Source organism: Monodelphis domestica, chromosome 2, assembly GCF_027887165.1.
Source record: "Monodelphis domestica isolate mMonDom1 chromosome 2, mMonDom1.pri, whole genome shotgun sequence".
NCBI lineage: Eukaryota > Metazoa > Chordata > Mammalia > Didelphimorphia > Didelphidae > Monodelphis > Monodelphis domestica.
The window spans coordinates 250,001-269,206 of NC_077228.1; the positions used below are offsets into that span (position 1 = coordinate 250,001).

Below are 19,206 nucleotides of genomic sequence, written 5' to 3' on the forward strand. Positions count from 1 at the left end.
GGGCTTTCAAGGCCTGCTCAGGGGCCCGGAGCGAGGGAAGGAGCAAGCCGACAAGGGGGCGCCTGCATTTCCGCCCGAAGGACAGATCAGGAGGTCCGGAGGGCTGCGGAAGAGCCTCGCCTACTCGCGGGCCGCGCCTCAGCGCCCTCCTCGCCGGGTGGCCCTGGGCCAGTCATCGCCCCTCTGGGCCTACGAGCAACGGCGGCCATCCCGGGGGCGCCCCTTGGACACTCCAGAAGTGTCGGCCCGTGTGGCCAGCTGCCTTGGCCACGGCTCAAGAGCTGGGCGGCTCGGAGGGAGGTCCCGGGTTCAAATCCCCGGGCAAGTCACTGCCCCCCATTGCCCAGCCCTTCCCGGACTCCAAGGCGAAAAGGAAGGTTTGCTTCAAGCAGGGCTTTAGCCGAGCAGATGAGGAGGCCACCGAGTGAGCAGAGAAGGTCCTGTCCTGGGCCGAGGAGTCCCGGAGCCGCTGGGAGCAGGCTCGCCCAGCTGGGGGTCGCCTCCCAGAACCCGGGTCCTCCCTCCCCCCGCAAGCCGGCATCAAGCGCAGAGCCGGGCAGCGCGCCTTCTCCACAGTGCCCGGCGCCCCGTTCCAAGCCCTCCCCCGCTGCCCCCCAGGCCCCGAGCGGGCGGCTCCCTCTCCTTGGAACACAGCCTGGCGCAAAGCGTCCTCTGGGCCGGAGTGCCGTCTCCTCGCTGCCCTCGCCGTCCGCAGTGGTGCGCGTGTCCGGCGGCCTGCCGGGCTCCGGCCGTGCCCGGGCACCCCCACGGGCGCTCAGCCGCCCGGCACGTCCGGCCCTGAACGTGGAAGGCTTGGATGAAGTGGCAGACAAGCAGGCGGGTCCCAGGCGGGACTTCCGTGAAGCGCCGCCAGCACGGGGAGAGCCCCACGTCGGGCCCGGCGACGGCGCTGAGCGCGGGTCGGCTTTGGCCGCTGAGGACGCCTTCAGGGCTCTGCGCTCAAAAGGCAGCCTTGACCCGGCCCGGCCACCCGAGGCAGGAGGGCCGGAAGAGAGGTCGGCCGTTCCCCAGGCTCCGGAAGCCAAGGCCGGGGCTGGAGGTGAGCAAGGCCGGCTGGGCGGCAGGGAGCAGGAGCGGGCCAGCCGCGAGCCGCAGCCTGGTGCGCCTTCTCAGCGGGGGGGGCTCGGCCAGGCCGCGCTTTGCCGGGCTCTTCCTCTTCTGGACCTTCTCAGCGAGTCCCTTTTCTAGAAGGCAGCCAGTGGAGGAGCGCCGGCGGGGCCTGGAGCCACGGGACCGGTCCAGCCCCTCAGGCGCCCCCAGAGCGGGCCCAGCATCCCCAGCCTTCCTCGGCCTGGGGAAGGGCGTGGAAACGGCACGCAGCACCCGGCAGGACTCCACTAGGCCCAGCTCCCGCGGCCCGAGTCTCGGTGCGAGCTGGCCACTCTCCCGCCCGTCTTGCCCTGTGATGGCGAGCTCACCCAGGAGGGGCGCCAGGGGACCTGCAAGGAGGGCTCTACCTTGGGGGAGTCAAGGCACAACCAGCATCACTGCAAGGTCCAGGAGGGAGCAGCAGCCACGCCCCCGTTGGGCCAGAAAAAGGCCCCACCCTGGGCCGGGGTGACCAGGCTGAAGTCAGTGGCTCCCCCAGTCCCTCGCTGCTGAGCGCCTCCCCGCCATCTACCTTCCCAACTCGAGGCAGCCCCCGTCACGAAGGCCTTGGCTATTGCCAAGCCCCTTCTCAACAGGGGCGCGCTGGGCCCGCACTCAGAAGGGAGCGTCCAAACGCAGGCTCAGGCACCCCCTTCGCCGCTTGTTTCAGGTCCTCACCCATAGAAGCATCTGCTACGTGCCACAGCGAATATGACGCCAGGGGAAGACTCGTCTTCCTGCTTTCCAATCCAGCCCCGAGAACATACTAGCCGTGTGCCCCTGGGCAAGTCCCTTCACGCTGCTTCGCCTCCGTTTCCTCCTGTCAGATGGGCTGGGGCCGTGAGGAGACTCGTCAGAAGCCCCCGGCACTACCAACACCTCCTGGCTGCTTCTCTAGCTTCCTGCTCTCAGGCTCGCCCACTTCCTAGTCACTTACACCCTCGTCTCTCCCCTCCGTCCTCGCTGATGTCGTCAGCTTCCACAGCAGGCCACGGCAGCCTCTACTCCACGACCCCCGGGTAGAAGAGCCGTCTGGACCTCCACTTCTACTGGCCCTTCAGACGAAGCGCACCTCGGACATTTCCAGCCCTCTTCCTGACGTGCCCAGTCCTGCCAACGGTACAAGGGACCACCGAACAAGGCCACTGCTTCCTCCTCTCAGCCCTGGAACCCGCTGTTTCCAGCCCCCTGATTCCATTTTCCCACTTCTCACCTCTGTCTCTTCCTCACAGCCACCCCTACGCTAGTGCAGGCCCCTCTAAGCCACCCAGGAGCCAGGAGCTGCTCTCATAGCCCTATTACGGCAAGTCTCCCCTCTCCCACTCCGCCCGGGTCTGACCGTGTCACAGCCACCCACTCCCTGACCTGGCCTGGGTCAAAGCCGCCATCTCGTTGGCATTTAATTTGCTATTCGGTTATGGTCACCGTGCCTCTGGCCGGCCTTCGCTGAAGAGACGCCAGGAAATGCCCCCACGTGCTGTCCGCACAGACTGCGCCCCGCATCCCCGGAAGGACCCGAGCTTCTTCCAAGGTCTGCCGGTTCGGACGGACCCCAGAGAGCCAAAGACAAAGCTTAATCCCGAGGCAAACGAGAGGCACTGCACAGAGTGGCCAGGAGCGGGGAGCGCTAAGGATGGCCTGAGCCAGCTAGGGGTGAAGCTGCCAAGCTTTGGTGCCGGGCGGGTGGCCAGGAGTCCAGGACGGTCCTGCCCCCATATCCCCTGTCCTGTTTCTCACAGGGGTCCTTTAGTTGCTGGAGCCCCTGAGGAGAGGCACTGCCTCCCTTCTGTGTTCTGCACAGCGCCAGCGCTTGCCCACGGGGCATCTATTGGTTGTGCGGACAGTAAAGTGAGGGGGTGTTTAGACTCAGAATAAACTGGCCCTGGTCACGGAGCACAAGGGAGAGGCCGTGGGACTCGGCAGCTTTGGGGCTACTCAGGGGAGGGCGAGTTCGAGTTCCTGTACACAATTTCAGGGCGAGGGGCTGGCCTGCAACCTGACGTCGTGTTTGGGGGCAACTACAAAAGACTTCGTCAGAGCAAAACTTTCCGGACAGAATTTCCTTGGTGGTTTGTGCAAGCAGGGAAGGGCAGCCATCCAGCACCCTGCTCTTCGGACTGGCTCGTGGGCCCTTCCTCCCTGTCGCGGCCTCCTCGGGAGGCCTGCTGCTCCAGGCAGATAAGCCTAGGCCGAAGACAGAAGGCGACTGGCACCGAGATGATTGCAAGAAGGCTGCCCAAGGTCCCAAAGCTGAGGCTCCAGCCTGGGCCAGCCGCACCGCTTGTCACGGCGCGAGCTCTGCCGTCTAGAGACGTCATTCCTGGGCCGCACGGCCGGCTCCGAGGGGAGTCTGCACCGGAGCTGGGGCTCCCTCAGGATCACGGCAGACGCGCCTCGTGAACGTGTCTCCCCGCTTTAGCGCCCTCGCTAGGCAGCGATGGCCGAGAACTCTGTGGGGCAGAGAAGTCCCCGCAGACGCTTTCTTATGACCGACCGCCGATCACCACCCAGGGATCTGAACAGCTTTCGGGCCACTCGGGGTGCGCCAGGCACCTTCCCGGAGAAGGCTATCTAGACTGAGGAGGCCACGGTCACATCTTTGGTTTCGAAGGCCTGGGACTTCCCGCTATGCTTCTGGTGTTCTCAGAGCCGCCCACCAACCCGTGGCCAGTCTAGCGGCCTCCTCGACTTGATGCCCTTTAATCACTCAGCACCAGTGGCACGTGTTCAGGAGGCTCACCTTGAACCATGACGTGGAGCAATTCACTCTCCTGGCTGGTGAGGAAAACCTTGACAACGTGCAGCAGGACTACGAGGCGGTCACAGCAACAATAAGCAATGTCAAGACACAGAAAGAACTCTGGGCCAAACAGGACACGCACGTGACCGCCACAGGCATAACTGGAGCTCTACTCGATACAGCAACCAGAGAGCAAGCGGAAAAGAAGAGCCGGAATCATTATACTTGTTAATGATGTGAATTCTCTGTAGCAAACACTCGAGGTTTCTTCAGTAAGAGCAGGGGGTAGAGCAAGGGCATCCGTGTCTTCGGTGTTACTTAACGCAGCCCTAGCAATGCTACCTACCATCAGCAAACTAAGAAAAATGACGGCGTTGGCTCGTATTCATAATGGCTTTAAAGTTTGCACGGCGCTTTACAGATATCTCACGTGTCCTCCCCAAACCCTTGGGAGGTGGATGCTATTATCATTTGCATTTTACAGATGAAGAAACTAAAAAGCAGAGGTTGCATGACTTTTCTAGAGTCTACAGCGTATAAGCATCTGAGGCAAAACTTGAACTCAGGTCTTCCTGACTAGGTCCAACACTCAATCCACTGAGTCATTGATGTGCCACCTGATCAAATAGGAAACGAAATGATGACCTAGAAAAGATATGATTCACCTAGAGATGTGACTAAATAATTAGTAATGTTGGCAAAGTAGTATGATATAAAAAAAGACCAGCTTTTTTTTCCACTGACAAAGCCCAGTCGGAAGACATACAATAGGATTTCCATTCCAAATTAATATACAAATGTGTCAAACATTTGGGAGTCCATCTACCAGACACATTTGGGCTTACGCGGACTTAACTAGAAAACACTCTTTACAAAAATGAGTTCTTAAATATAAAATATTTATTGTTCTCGGTCGGGCTGTGCCAATATAATGAGAATGAGAGCACCTCAGAACTAGACAAAATGGTAGCCAAATTCAGCTGGAGTTCAAGAATCCCGAGGGCAATGAACGCTGGGGAATGAAGAAGAGGTCTGGCAATAGCAGATCTCAAATGATAGCCGCACAAAGCAGTGATCGTCAAACCATCTGATGCCTGTTAAAAACTGGGGAGCAATGATCGCTGCCACACCTCAAGAAGCACCAGAACAAACCAGGGCAGTGTTCAATAAGCCGAAGGACAGCATCAACTCCTGCCTGAGCCGGCCGGCAGCGGCTAGACAAAATCTGCTAGGAAAACTAGAAAGCAGCTGGATAGAAATTGGGTTTCGATGAACGTTCTCCACCACAAGCTCCACGGGGATACGTGACCTCAGCTAATCGCACCTCTGTCTGCACCTTTGCACATTTTATTAAAATAAGAATTGACTGTGAAGGGTCTTGCTGAATTCATGCGATTTCCTACCTCTTTCTTCTCTGAACAACAAACGTCTGTAAGCTGCAGCTATTTTCATTGTTGTCTTTTTTCCAAATGCTCATCACCTGTACAAGATGACCGGAAGGCCCACACAATTTTTCCTGTGCCTTTGGACATATAAGAAAATTAACTCAGCCAAGCTCTTTGAGACCCTGCCCAAGAGGGGGAACGAGCCTTCTTTCCATTGAGCAGTTCCCTCCTTGTCTTCTGGTTTCATTCCTAAAATGAATGCCAAGATGGATGAAAGTTGGGTATTCTAAGAGCCCATTCCCTTACTCATCGCTCTCTCACATGGGAAGGCCAAGTCAGTGAAGAGAGAATTTCAAACAGATCCTGAGAGCCCTCGTTCCGGGCCCCCTTTGGGCACAGCCAAAGGAGAAGAGGCTCACCCAGCACCAATGGCACTTTGGCAGTTTTCTTCATTTCCTGGGTTGCTGTAGCCAAAGACTGAATGGCCACCTGAGGTCCTGGGAAGGCAGATTCAGCTTTCTACTCGGAGCAGAAGAGAGCTTCCCGTGCGCCCAGGGTTCCCTCCACATCACCACGAGGCATCAGGAAAGAGCTCTGTGGGTTCTGCTTATAAACGAGTTTGGAAATACCCACGAGGGTAATTAGTATTAGTCTGGGGAAACAAAAATCACGTTACAACATAATGCTTTTAAGCGAAGACGGGAAACACCAGCACTTCCAAAATCCATTCTTAGCCAGAAAAGGGTACTGTTGTTTCCTGTACACACACATACGACATCAACACGGGTTACCAAACATGTAACTGAAGCTGAACAACATCTAAATCCTGGCATCCCCTACACAGGAAGCCAATGTTTGTAACCATCTTTTTATTCCAAGAAAAAAAGCATTTGCACATACAAAGTAGAACAGAAAAAAGGGAACAAATCGTGCACAACTTTCAGCATGCTGTCGTTCCTGTCAGTTTTCATCCTGTTCTCTTCTGTGCATTTTAAAAAATGCTTTGCTGGCCCCCTTGACGTGACTCTCTTTCTCGTCTTCGTGCTGTTCCAGGCAGTCGCCTCTAAATCCTGCTCTCCCCCGAAAAGAAAATAGTGCAGCGAAAGCCATCCTCACAGTGGCAGCGTCCAAAGACGTCTCGCTGTGTCCCGTGAGCAGGGAGCAGGCTTCGGCAGAGGGTCTCCACAATTGGGCTGCTTCCTGAATTGGTTATGGATGAACTTTTCAATGGGAGTGTTACTGTCACTCACTGTCTATCAGTCAGGTCATCCGAGCCTTCCCAGCTTCCCTTCTCTAAAACCATCCCTGTATCATTTCTTACAGTGCAACAAAAACTACATTTCCTGGCTCCAATGTGGTCGGTCGGCAGCACCCCAGCTCACAGTCATTTGCTATAACAAAAAATGGCTATTTTCGTACACCGGGGCTTTTCCCCTCTTTGGGACAGAGACCGACCATAGCTTTAACCTGCTTCCCAACTGTTGTCCGGAACAGTTGAACCAACTCCCAGTGCAACCTAGCGCCACCGTGTTGGTGGTCTTTCTCTTCCTTTTCTATCCCCTTGGCCCGAACCTTGGGACTGCTTTACTTGGCGTTTCTCGGGGAGGGATGGGGGCCATTTTCTCAGGCACAAGGTAAATGACCTCTCCCCAAGTTGAGCACGCTATGCACTGCACAACAAAGCTACCTGCAAAAGGCTGACACCGTACAAGGCATGTGGCCTGCTCCTCAACGTACGGTGCTCCCTGCCTTAACAACTTTGCCTCCTACCCCACTAAAACCAGTTGGGACAAAGGCCTGCCTGACTTCCCGACAGCCAAGTCCCACAGGGATACTTTCGCCAGTTCTCATGATCCTGGGTCCCTGAGGGACATCTGACCTTCCCTTCCACTTCTCCACCATGCCAATGCCTCTTCTTTCTCCTGCCCTCCCCAGTCTGCAGGATCCTATTCTCAGAGCCCTTTTCTTCCCCTAAACGGTACCCCTCTGCCATCTGAGCCATTCCCATGGGGTGCAATTCTTTCCTCTAGGACTTTAGCTCAAATTTTTGTCCCAAGATCCCCAACTATATTTCCAGTCAACTGCTAGCCACAGATGTCCTACTCATACCTCAAGCCATTCAACCTCTTCAAACCCGAGTTCGGCTATCCCTGAAAAGTATCTCCTCGTCGTCGGTTCTGTATTCTTGCCAACAGAACCATCTTCCTGGGTCGCCTGATCATGACTCCTTTGTCCTTTATCTCGACAATACCTGTCCCGTCCCCTTTTCTCACCCTACTGCCCCAGTCTTCGAGCATTTCCCTCCAACGTCTGCAGTCACTGCCCACGTGATCTTCCTGCTTCCAGTATACTGCCCTCTCCGATCCCAAGTAGGCACATCACTGCTGGATCCAGCACCAAAGACTAGTGGTTCGTGACGTCCACTGCTCACCAAAGAAGGATGCATCTGACAACCTTGAAAGGCATCCGGAACGTTCACATTCTCTGCGCATGTCTCCACAACCCACAGATGGAGCTGAGGCTCGAACCAAGTCTGCCCTCACTTTCCTATTTCTGAGCCTAGCCCATTCCCCTGTAAGGCACTTCAACGCCAATAATACTGCCCAGTGTTTACTTTCCCACTAGGAAGCCTTCCCTGATCCTCCTAGGCCCTCCGAATCTCAGGAGAGGTCTAGTCCACCCCCAAACCGTACCCAGAAAATCCTTTACACCATTCTCGACAAGGCCATCCCTCCATCTCTGGATAGCTGCAATTGATACAGCAACGTTCCCATGTTGATCCTACTCGAGAGACAAAATAGCTAATCAGACTGCGGCCCTGACGGGCCCTTCATCGATCCAGTTGTGGAGAGGTTGGGACCTGGGGCTGTCTTGTCTCTCCTGTCAGAGCCCAAAGGGCTGATGTGAAGAGGCAGAGCGCGCCAGAAGTGAGTGTGACGGCGAGAGCTCCCGGGCTACCCAGTCGGTTATCTCGGAGGGAGGACCGCTCTGAGCTGTCACCAAGGGTCCCTGAGGGCTGGCGGTGGGTATCTTCTGATCTAGCCTTCCTGAGATGGGAGCGCCGAGACCACCAGTGAGGTCCCGCTAGCAGGTCTGGGATAAAGGCCGTGGCAAATGACAAAGCTGCTGCTGAAAGGCCCCCTGAGGAAAGCAGCAGCTTCAGGGATCGTAAAGCCTCCTTCCCTCCAAAGGAGAGGGAAAAGCTGCCTGTGAACTCTAGGAAGGTGCTTGATCCCACCATGTCCAATAGAAAGCCAAGGGCAGGAAGCGGAGCAGCAGATAGAGGCAGGCTGCCGAGGCAAGACCCAAGTTCAAAGCTGCCCTCAGATACTGACTGGGGGTCCGCAAGTCCCTTTACCTCTGTCTGCTTTAGTTTCCTCTCCTGTAAAAGGGGATTCCTAAGAGCATCGACCTCCCAGGGCTGTTTGTGAGAAGTGCTTAACCCAGGGCCTGGAGGCCCTTAGGAGGCCGTATATAAATGCAACAATCATTACTGCTGAGACCCTCCACAGGACTCTCTGAAGGGGCCAAGTTATCAACAGGATTGAACTGAGGGTTGTGACAGGCCTGTGTCATGTCTACATGCGTGTCTTTCCCACTCGTGCTCTAGTCCACTCTAAGAGCCTTGGTATGTCTGCATGCGTGCGTGCACTAAGTAGGGGTCAGGCCCCCCCACCCTGGCTGAGCTCAGGGAACGTTTTCTAGCCCCTATTCTGGCGAGATCTTTTCACAAACTACTCATTTTCCTGGTTGACTGAAAATGAGGAACCCTTTCAATGAGGGCTTTGCAACGACTGTACCAGAAGCCCCCGTCCACTTGGGTCACTTCTAGAACCCCAAAGGAAGAAGTCACCAAATCACTTCAAGAAGCATTTATTAAGTGCCTCCTGTGAGCAAGGCGCTCTCCGAAGGGTTACAAAGACAGTGCCTGCTCTCGAGGAGCTCCCATTCTAGGCCCACACAAACAAGAGAGACACCAGACAATTTAGAAATGGTCAGCCCGAAGCAGGCTCTGGTACGCAGGGGGCAGGAACAGCAGCTCATTAAAGCAGCACCTGAAGGAATTCAGAGACTCCAGGAGGCAGATTCCTGGCAGGAGAGAGCCAGGGAGTGAAAAGGTCCAGTCAGGGGGAAGATGCTCTGCAAGGAACAGCCAGGAGACCAGGTTCACTGGAGCCCGGAGAATATGGTCTAGGAAGGCTGAAAAAGCAGCCCAGAGGGAGCACTGTGAAGGCTGAGGGGAGGCTGGGCCCTACAAGGGCCTCTTGAGGTGAGGAGACCGACCAGTCTAGGCATGAGGCGATGAGGGCCTGCATCAGGGGCAACAGGAGTAGGTGGAACTTGACGTGGGGTTGGTACTGGAAGTGAGAAGAGGAAAGCTTGTGTGCCTAAGGATGGCAGCCCCTCCAGGGATAAGGAAGGTAGGAAGCAGGGAGTTTTCAAAGCAAAGTCTCTCTTCAGATGCTGACCAGTAAGCCAGAGACACTAGAAAGGAAGTCAGGAAAGGGCGAAAGATCTGCAATGAATTGGGTTAGTGGGGAGTCAATGTCGCCCTGAGCCAATAAGGAGAGGGACAAGAAAAGGGCATCCCAAATAGAGCTGGGGGATTGGGGGAGAGAGGGGCAGAGGAGCAGGCAGTAGAACCTGGAGAGAAATTCACTGAAACCTAGAGAGAAGTGGGAGGGGGTCTGGCAGAGCCATCAAGGATGAAGCTGAGAAAAAGATCTGGCAACCAAGGGATCCCTGGAGAGAGCAGGCCCTTTAGGAGGAAGGAGGAGGTCCGTAGGCAGCAGAGAGGAGAGGAAGAGGAAGTCGGAGAAGTGGGGGAGGGGGCAGGGGGCTAAGAAGGAGAGGGAGCAAGTCTCTAAGTCACAGAGAGGAATCCAGACTGCATGGAGAGGGTCACAGGCATGAAGTGCCAGGGGCCACCCATCTTCATCCCTGGCCCAGGTAACCTTGTCACATGGCTCCTTCTCTTCTACCCCCCCCTCCTTCAGGTTCGCAAGGGGAAGGGCGGGGGAAGCCTTATCTTCTACCCCCTCAACTGGACTGTCAGTGGAAGGAGACCGGTCTTTCTTATCCTGTCCTCCACCCCCTCCAGGACTGTCAGGTGGGGGGAGGGGTTATCCTTATTCTCCTTTCCATGGGATTTATCGTCTCCATCCCCCCACCCTGTTACTAAGATTCTTAGGAAGGCTGTCCGGTCCTCGTTCTCTACCCCCTTCCAGGACTGTCAGCTGGAAAGCACCCTCTCCCCAGTCGGGGGGGCCTCTGCCCTCCTCTCCCCCGATCGTCATCTCATGGGACCCCTCCTCTCTTCTCCCCAGGACTGTCATCTTGGGGAGGGGGGCCCTCCTCCCCTCGAGCCCGGGCCCCGGCCGCTCCCCCACCACTCTTAAGAAGACCCGATTGGCGGGGTCGGGCGCTGCCAGCCCCAGGTCTGGACTCACCCCTTCTCTATCACTGCAGCTTCCCTCTCCCGAGCATCATGCTGGGCGCCTTGAGCCAGGCGGCTCTCGGAAGTGGCCCGCAGCGGCCCGGGATGCGTTCGGCGGGACATGTCTCCCGGGCGTCAGCCCGCGGCCGAACGAGGAAGGCGAACCCTCCCCACCCCACCCCTCCCCCGACCCCTGCCGCCAGCTCCCTCGTACCGCGCCGACGCCACTACGTCTTTGACGTCTTCCGGGACTGTTTCGTCACCGGCGCGCTTACGTCGCCGCCCTTCTCCCCGCCCCTAAGAATGGCCGCCCCGCTCCCCGCAGCCCAGCTCTGACCGAGCCGCCGAGCTCCGCCGCTGTCCCCAGCTCCGCGCCGCCGTCCCCAGGCTAGCAGCTGCCCACCTTCCTCTCACCAGTGGAGGCCGAGCGCGGCCGCCCCGTTGAACCTTACCGAGCCTGCTTGCCGGAAGGGGCGGGCGCCCTGCCGCCAGCAGCCACAAAAAGCGACAGAGGCGGGACCCGAACGCCATCCCCCTCTGGCGTCACCTACAGGTCTCGCGAGAACGTCCGCGTAGCGCCTCCCCTCCCCCTCGCCAGCATTCCGCCCCTCCCCCATCCCTGGTTCCTCCTGGGCTGCCCCGCCCCCTTCTCCCAGCCTCGCGAGATCTCCCTGCCGGTGTCCCCGCCCCCTGCACGGCACGATGGTCGCGCAAGAATGTGATCCGGTCCCGCCGGCCGCCATTTTCTTTCTTTCTTAGCAGCGCGCTGGGAGAGGGAGCTCCGGGACGCGCGGTAGCGGCCACCGCAGCTGGGCCATGGCAGACTACTCAACGGTCCCTCCTCCGGCCTCGGGCTCGGGCTCGGGCGGCGGCGGCGGCGGCGGCGTCAATGACGCCTTTAAGGACGCGCTGCAGCGAGCGCGGCAGGTAGGCGGCGGCGGCGGGAGGGAGGCCGGGAGGGCTCGGGGCGCGGGGAGGAGCCGAGCGCGCGGCAGGTCGGGCCCGGGCCTGGGCCTGCTGAGGGGGCCAAGGCCGAGTGAAGTGGGCCCGGGCCTGGGGCCGAGCCCGGGGCCTTTCCCGCGCCCTGCACCCGCCGGCCGCCTCACACGTGCCCGCCCGCTTGGGCTCGCGGCCCAGCCTGCCGGGGCCCAGCATCCTGGGCCCGCCCCCCTGTCTCCCGCCTTCAAACCGCCTGGGCCCTGCGCGGAGCACGGCTGGGGGCACGTGGGGGGGGTGCACTAGGGAGGGGGCGAGGCTCCGGGCCAACGGAGGGGCGGGCCGACGGAGGGGGCTGCCCATGGGGGGGCGCCCCCGAGCACAGCCGGCCCTGTTAGGGCCCCGCGGACCTGGGGAGAAAGCGAAATCCGCCCCGGCGGGGGGGGGGGGGGGAGGGGGGGCGCGGTCGGCTCTGTGGGCGTCCCCTTTTGCCCTTTAACGCCGGAGCCGCGGCCCTGTCCGTTAGGGGCTCAGCAGCCCCGCGGGATGCCGAGACCGCGGCGGGGGGCAGCGGTAGGTGGCGGCAGTGAAATAAAGCCCCTCCCGGAGGAGGCTCCTGACAGCTGAGGGCTGGGGCGCCCTTCTGTTGCCCTAACTCCTCCACAGCTTGGGGGCAGCTTCCAAATCCAGTCCCCGAGGCTAGGCTCATCGGGATGCGCCGTTGTGACTGGAGCCAGTCTGGGCAACGGCTGCCTGGCGCAGCTTTCCGGAGGCCGGGCCCATCTCTGCGGGGGGTGTGGGGAGCCCCTGCACCCTGCTTTCCTTTTCCATGCACCAGCCTGCAGCCCTGCTGGTCTGTTTGCCGCCTCCCTGGCTCAAGACCCTCTTTGGGGAAAGCCCTTGGGCCGCACCTCGGCGGCCCCTCTCCCCCACCCCAAGGGGCTTGCTCTGCACTCCAGAAGTTCCCGTAGCACGGGAGGTGCCGGCTCTCACTGCCTCCGACCTCTCTGGCAGAGGCCAAGATGAATTGTCGGTTCACCTTGACTCAGTCCTTGTCACTGAGCCCTTCGTGCAGGTGGAGACGTCTCTGCAGACCCCGGCACATTGCAAAGGCCTTGACTGAGGGAGGGTCCCGCTTTGCAAGAGTGGAGATCCCAGCTGCGGGTCTGGAGGGGGTGGCTGCCACAGCCCATGAGATTCTAGTGAGGCTCGGAAGAGCCCCATCCTTGGTGGCAAAGATCCTCCATCTCCTGGAGCCTTGAGGCCATGGCAGTCAGCTGAGGGCCTCCTAAAATCCCCTTCCATGTCTTCACTCTTGGCCCCAGACTTCCCAAGCGGGGTTTGGCACCAACGTTGAGAGCTCCAACATTGGCTGCTGGGGATCAGCATAGTGATCCTAACATTCATCCAGTCTGGACTGAGTCTGGCGTGGAGGGCTCGGTTGTGTTTGTAAAGCATCAGGGAGCCGGACACACAAAGGATGGGGGGGGGGGGGGTGCAGCATCAGAAAGCCCAGGAACATCACTTAATGTCCCCACCCACCCAGAACTGGTCTTGGAAATAAACATTGTCATCCTACATTTTCTTTGCCTTATGGATTTAAAAATGCACTGGGACATCCATCTTGGTCCTCTTTGGGAGGGATTCTTAAATGGAGACCCTTCTGGGATCACAGCTTCATATGCCATCCCTGAAACACATGCCAAAGGACAGAGTATGGATGCAAGAGTGGACCATAGCGATCCCATATGCCCCGAGTGCCAAGTGAATACGTGCCTCTTAGAAAGGTTTGAGGAAGCCCGTGCCCTGGTAGTTTCTTTTAGGATGCACCACAATAATGGGGACCTAGGCAAAAGCATAGATGCTTTTGTTGAGAAGCCTTCAGTCAAAGTCCCTTGTGTTGGCTGGGGGCTTCTCAGGTGAGAACTGCAAAATGCAGAAAACTTGGGAGCATAAATTGGAAGTTCTTTTGCAGTCTGCTCACTCTGGCATTTCTGGGCCTGTTTGGAGTGAGGGTCCTAGATTTAGAGCCGAAATGGGCCTCAGCTACTCAAGAGTTCATCATCTTCATATATTAGACTTGAGGAAACTGAGGCCCACCCTAGCCCACAAGCACAATTCTGGAAGTACAGGGGGTAGAGTTAACCCATTGGGGCGCTATTGTCCTGCCATAATGTGCTATGAAAAATTAAAGAAGTTTGTTGGGTTTTTGTAAGGTGAATTCGTCATCCTCAGTTTTTTCTTTTAAAGGGACTTTCAACACTTCAGAGACTGGAATAACATGGAGGAAATAGTAACTCAAAGCATTTCCACAAAAAACGATGCTTGGCCCTTAGCCTTGTGGGAATATTTCACTTACATGAATAAGGACAGAAAATATTTACGCTTTTTATTAAGTTAATCCGTTAGGAAGCTACGAGTTCAACAAACATTATTATACGCTGTGCCACATACTCAAAGCAGATAGATGACTTGAGTATGAAAAGTTCTGCAATTAAAAAAAGCGAAAGCCAGGCGCAATGGTGTGCCTTGGAGAACTCCTAGTGCAGACAGTCCTTTATAAAAGCCTGACTTCCTTTATTCCAAAGGCTTCGGAACTTAGATGGGGGAAATTCTTCATCAGATACCTCTGGCCCGTTTCGACAATGAAATCTCTAGAAAACTAGCACATGTGTAGAGCCAATCCCCAAAGAATACGTGATTAATGAGTGCGGATAATTCTCCCCCCCAAAAGTCCTATATAACCATACAAGAGGCTGCTCCAAATTATTGCCAATGAAAATACCCAGCAAAGCAACTTCACTATCCAACAAATGTGACAAAAGGTGGAAATGCTTACATTTCAGGGCTAGACGAAGGTGGGACTGTGAATTGGTCCAATTTTCTAAAGCAATTTGAAATTGTGTCTACCCAACAAAATCATTAAACATTTAAGCCTCTACTTATGGGGGGGGGCAGCTGAGTAAAAGAGTGTATTAGACCACCAGGCCTTGGAAGTCAAGGCCCAGGTTCAAATCCAATCCCCAGTACTTCTTAGCTGTGTGTCCCTGAGTAAGTCACTTCACTGCCTCAGTTTCCTCATCTGTCAAATGAGCTGAAGAAGAAAGTGGCAAACTTTCCAGTATCTTTGCCAAGAAAACTCCAAAAGGAGTCATGAGTCCGACATGACTGACCCAACTGAACAGCAACAATGTGCTAAGCTCTAGAGAGAAAAGAGGCCCCAAATGACAGATCCAGTTTTCCATGGGGGTGAGGGGGCAACATGCAAACAGACCCAAAGCAGGCTTAAGAGAAAATAGTTGGGACCTAAAGGAAGCCAGAGGAGAGAACGCATTTTAGGTGGAAAGAGCCCTGGCTTTGGACCCAGAGCCCCTGGGTCAGTCACTGTCGTAAGAAATGGCATGGAACTGCTTCAGAGAAGCAGCCAGAGTGCACACACTGGCTGCCTGGGACAAAGGGAACAAGTGAGGCGCCTCCCCTCCAGCATACTCGTAACAACTGTAACCCGCCTTAAAAGCTGGTGCCTTCACCTGTCCCCAAGCAGGGGAGGGAGGGTCGCTTCCATTTTGTCCTCGTGGGCCCTTTGCCTGCCCTGCTTAGCTTCACTCGGCATCATTAGCCCCCCTTCTAGGCTTGTTCCTTGAGGAAGCGTTACATTCTCGGAGTTCAGCTCTCCAGCTGATAAGCCTCGGCTCACTACTTTGTTTCAAGCTGGCGCTAAGGCGGGGAGGGCTGCTCTGAAGGGTGGGGTGACAATAGTGCAGCCCGTCGGTGTCTCGTTGGGCTTTCTTTGTCTTAAGTGTTTGGCGGAGCGCAGGCAGGCCTCCTTGGAGGCCACGATGAGGCTTGGAAAAGCCACGAAAGGGTTCCTAATCATCCTCCATGGCTTCGGAAGCCTTCAAAATCGGCAGCTAGATGGGGGGGGCCACGGCCTGTGTTGGCTGGACTTTCTCAAATCTGGGGAGAAATTGCCCTTTGCACGGGGAGGCAGGAAGGCCATAAATGAGTCGTGAGCAAAGATTCATGAAATAACGAGGGGGGCACAAGTGGAGAGGCTAGGCCCGGCTGCTGGGCCCGATGGGTAGAGTCGCTAACGGAGGGAGGGAGCATTCCAGCCAGATAGCGAGGCTCTGGGAAGGCCAGCAAGACCCGGGGCAGCACCGCAGTTCTGCCGCCAGAAGGGGTTTGGTACGAGGGAGACCTTGATTGCATCCTAGCTCTGCGGCCTGAGACCGGGAGCTTAACCTCTCTGGGCCCTTAATTGTCGAATGGGTCTGTCACGGTGTGGCACCCTCGAGCCAGGGTCCGACGAGCGGGAAGTGAGCCTGCGGGCTGGCCAAGCTGCACCACGCTCGAGGCCTGATGTGCTCTGAGCTGGACAGGCGGGTCTGGCTAGTGGGCAGAAGGTGCACGCTACCGAGGGGAGACGATCTCCCTGGGGACCAGACTAGGGGAAGAGCGCAACTAGACGGGCAGTCAGGGCTGGAAGTAGAAGGGCCCGCATTTTAAAAAGCCCAGCTCGGGTCAAGAAGTACTCGGCCTGCAGATTCCTCCCTGAAGGGCCATAGGCGAAACCAGGAAGGACTTAAGGTGCCTTGAAGATCTGGAGGGTAGAGATAGGATCTTGGGGATAACTGGGGGGAGACAGGCCCTCCGGGGGGACATTTTGTAGTTCGGCTGCTCCCACCTCTTTATAAAGCGCTTCTTTGTGACCCTCCGCAGTAGGCAGAAGTGGTGCCCATTTTCCCCAAATGTAGTCCTTTCAGTTGGGACAGTCCTGGTTCTGGCCTCTGGATCTCCTGACTTTCAGCCCATTGTGCCTATTCAGCTCCTAATTGGTTCCTTGTGGAGGAGGAGGGCACGAGGGGCTCTTTGATCCCAGAGCGTTCTTCTTTTCCTTCCTCGGCCCGCTCTCCTTCGCACCTTCACCCCTTCGCTGCTACCTCGGGGACCAGACGGTCCCATCACTGGCCAATCCTGCACGGACGCGCCATTCAGAAAGAGTTGGTTCAGCGTGGTTCTCGGCCTCCCCAGAGCCCCGTGAATTCTCCCTCCACCTTGCCCTTGCATTGGAGCGTTCAAAGTAAAGTGGCCCCCTCCCAAGCGGGGGGTACAAGAAGCTCGTTCACATCATTCTTTTCCCGCCTCCTCCTCCTCAGCCTCAGGCTGGCCCTCACGTCTTTCTGTTAGAGCCAAGACTGTTTCTGTCTGTAGAGCCGTGCTGCGGTGGCCCTTCCTTCCTCCCCCATCACCCCAGCCCCGTGGTACTGTGCCGTTCTCGTGCCCGAGAGGTGGGTCTGTGGATGGGAGGCGCCCTTGCTATTGGGCACTGCGAAAAGCACTTTCCTGGCTTTTCACTTGATGCACACGGCACCTCGGATACTGCTGTTGTCCCCATTTTATAGCTGAGGAAACTGAGGCAGGCAGAGTTCAAGGGGCTTGTGTCCCGAGGCGAGATCTGAACTTGGATCTTCCTGACTCCAGGCCCGTCCTTCCATCCATTGGGCTGTCTAGCTGCGTCTGGTCGGGGAATGGACTGTGGAAATGGCATTGAAAGAATTGTCTGAGTAAATAACGGCACCTTTTTTGCTTCCCCCCTCAAGATTGCAGCCAAAATTGGAGGTGATGCAGGCACATCACTGAATTCAAATGACTATGGTTATGGGGGACAAAAAAGGCCTTTGGAGGATGGAGGTATGCACTTATATCATTCTAAGTCTTTCTCTCTTTTCCCAAGTGGGCTTAGGCCCAGGCACTGGGACCGGGGCCCATTATGTGGGGCTGGGAGGGGCGCGGGCCAAGGCTGGGCACCTTTTTTCCCTGTTGAGCTTTAGTCAAGGTAGGTGAAGCTGAGGGCAGGGAGGAGCGGAGTAGGCTCTGGCCACCCGCCACCCATGAATGCCACCGGTCAGCTGCCCTGATTGCCATAGAAAGGAGGCCCCTGTCTTCCGGCTGGCCAGTCTAGGAAGCATGCCCTCACTGGTCCTGCTGGGGTCGTGCCCTCGCCAGGACCTCCGTGTGTGCGTGCGTGTGTGCGGGGTGTGCCCTTCGGGGGGTTTGTGTCGTTCCGTGTTTGTGGGCTTTGTTTTTGGATTTCATTTCGAGTTCAGTGTGGCTGTGGGCAGGGCTTGACGTGTGTCAGTGGCCACCTTTCTTTCCATCTCCTCTCCCTGGTGGGAAGCTCACAAGCTCTCGAAAGGCCAGTCATGCTGTTGGCCAGGGTTGCTGCTGCCGCTGCCGCTGCCGCCGCTGCTGCTGCCGCTGCTCTATGACCTTTGGTGCTTTCTTTTCGCATTTTTAACTTTTCTTTGTTTTTTGTTTTTGGTTGAAGAGGATGGTGACAGCCTACAGAATGTACCCCTAGCCTTTGACCAGGAGTGCTTGTTTCCGTTAACCACAATGTTTTTCCTATTAAGAGTGAGGCTTTGAATATACAGAAATGAGCTAATGATGCTTCAGATGATATATGTAATGTATTCTTTTTATCTTATGTGTAGATGGCTCTTGGACAAGTCCGAGCAGTACAGCACACTGGGAGGGAATGCCCTCTCCTTTTAAAGGCAGGAATTTTTATTTATTACCTGTGTTTAGTGTGTAAACGTGAAATAAACTGATGGCTCCTCGAAACGGACACACATATTTCTTGGATTATGTGTCTCAGTTTTTGCTGTACATCATTACGGTGTTTCATCCGATGAACTTGAATCTGGGGTGGGAAGAAGCATCTGAAGTGTATTTCCTGTTACCGAATGTCTATTTAAAAATATTCATTGCATTCGTTTGCATAAAGGCCTGGATGAAGAGAGGGGATTGATGTGCTGGGGATGTTGGCCAGTCCCGACTGAGGCTGTGTTGCAATATGACTTTTTTTCTTGCCCAGCTTTGTCACTGTCAGCTAGACCGGACTCTTGCTTTGTCCGTCTTTTTCCACATTTTGAGAAGTGTTTTTTTTATCTTTAGTTCCTACTATGGAAGCATCATTAGCCCTTAGCACCTAATTCTTTGCCTAGTAATGGAGTGCTAAATACTGTAAAGTACTTAGCAGACTTTAAGGTCAGTGATTGAATGTCTATCAGTAAAAAAGGATTTGTTTGGTTTGGTTTTTTATGTTTGTGCCATTTACAAACAGGAGGAAAGAATAAAGAACTTAATTTTTCTAGAATACAAACAGTTTGGGGTTGGTGGCTTTTTGTGTTTTTTGTTCGTTTTTTTGGTTTTTGTTTTTTTTTCTTTTGGATTCTTTATTTTTAAATTTTGGTTCAGATGTCAAGCTAAACTACACCCCCGAAATAGCCATCCAATATGTACCTCGAGGTGTGTTTTTTTAAATGCTACAGTTGACATTCATGGGACAGCCACTAGTTGAAAAGTAACTTGGCCTTCTAGACCAAAATGTTTAAAACCTCTTCGTTTTCCAGATCAGCCCGACGCTAAGAAAGTGGCTCCTCAGAACGATGGTGAGTATTCTGCTTTCAGCTGCACCAAACTTGGGCAGCACTTTGTTACTGGCTATCAAGGGGATGACTTGGATGAGCAAGTCAGTAGGTTAGTAGTCGGTGGATTGCGTGCGGCTGAGATTGGGGGTTTTTCTCTGCCTG

General features: G+C 55.9%; 3 protein-coding genes across 12 annotated transcripts in view; 2 read left to right on the forward strand and 1 right to left on the reverse strand.

Annotated features, from left to right (window-relative positions):
• The window catches only part of LOC130457603 (translation initiation factor IF-2-like), a 1,677-nt gene extending 468 nt beyond the window's left edge, over nt 1-1,209 (forward strand). Inside the window, exons 2-3 of the mRNA XM_056820187.1 lie at nt 22-248; nt 716-1,209. Of these exons, the coding sequence (XP_056676165.1) occupies nt 22-248; nt 716-1,209 (721 nt within the window). The remainder of the gene's footprint in view (nt 1-21; nt 249-715) is intronic.
• Nucleotides 1-11,233, reverse strand: part of DNAJB4 (DnaJ heat shock protein family (Hsp40) member B4) — a 21,169-nt gene extending 9,936 nt beyond the window's left edge. The window contains exon 1 of one of the 4 annotated variants that reach the window (XM_007505591.3): nt 11,125-11,233. The gene's annotated coding sequence lies outside the window, so the exon portion shown is untranslated. Of the gene's footprint in view, nt 1-3,850; nt 4,015-10,685; nt 10,929-11,075 lie in introns of those variants that run through there. The other 3 variants (XM_007505592.3, XM_007505590.3, XM_056814892.1) reach the window with 3 other exon arrangements.
• FUBP1 (far upstream element binding protein 1) overlaps nt 11,090-19,206 on the forward strand; it is a 23,226-nt gene continuing 15,109 nt past the window's right edge. For 2 of the 7 annotated variants that reach the window (XM_056814883.1, XM_056814885.1), the window contains exons 1-4: nt 11,090-11,225; nt 11,432-11,599; nt 17,212-17,302; nt 19,027-19,065. In XM_056814883.1, the coding sequence (XP_056670861.1) occupies nt 11,489-11,599; nt 17,212-17,302; nt 19,027-19,065 (241 nt within the window). In that variant the 5' untranslated portion in view covers nt 11,090-11,225; nt 11,432-11,488. Of the gene's footprint in view, nt 11,600-17,211; nt 17,303-18,105; nt 18,169-19,026; nt 19,066-19,206 lie in introns of all 7 variants that reach the window. The other 5 variants (XM_056814879.1, XM_056814881.1, XM_056814880.1 and 2 more) reach the window with 4 other exon arrangements.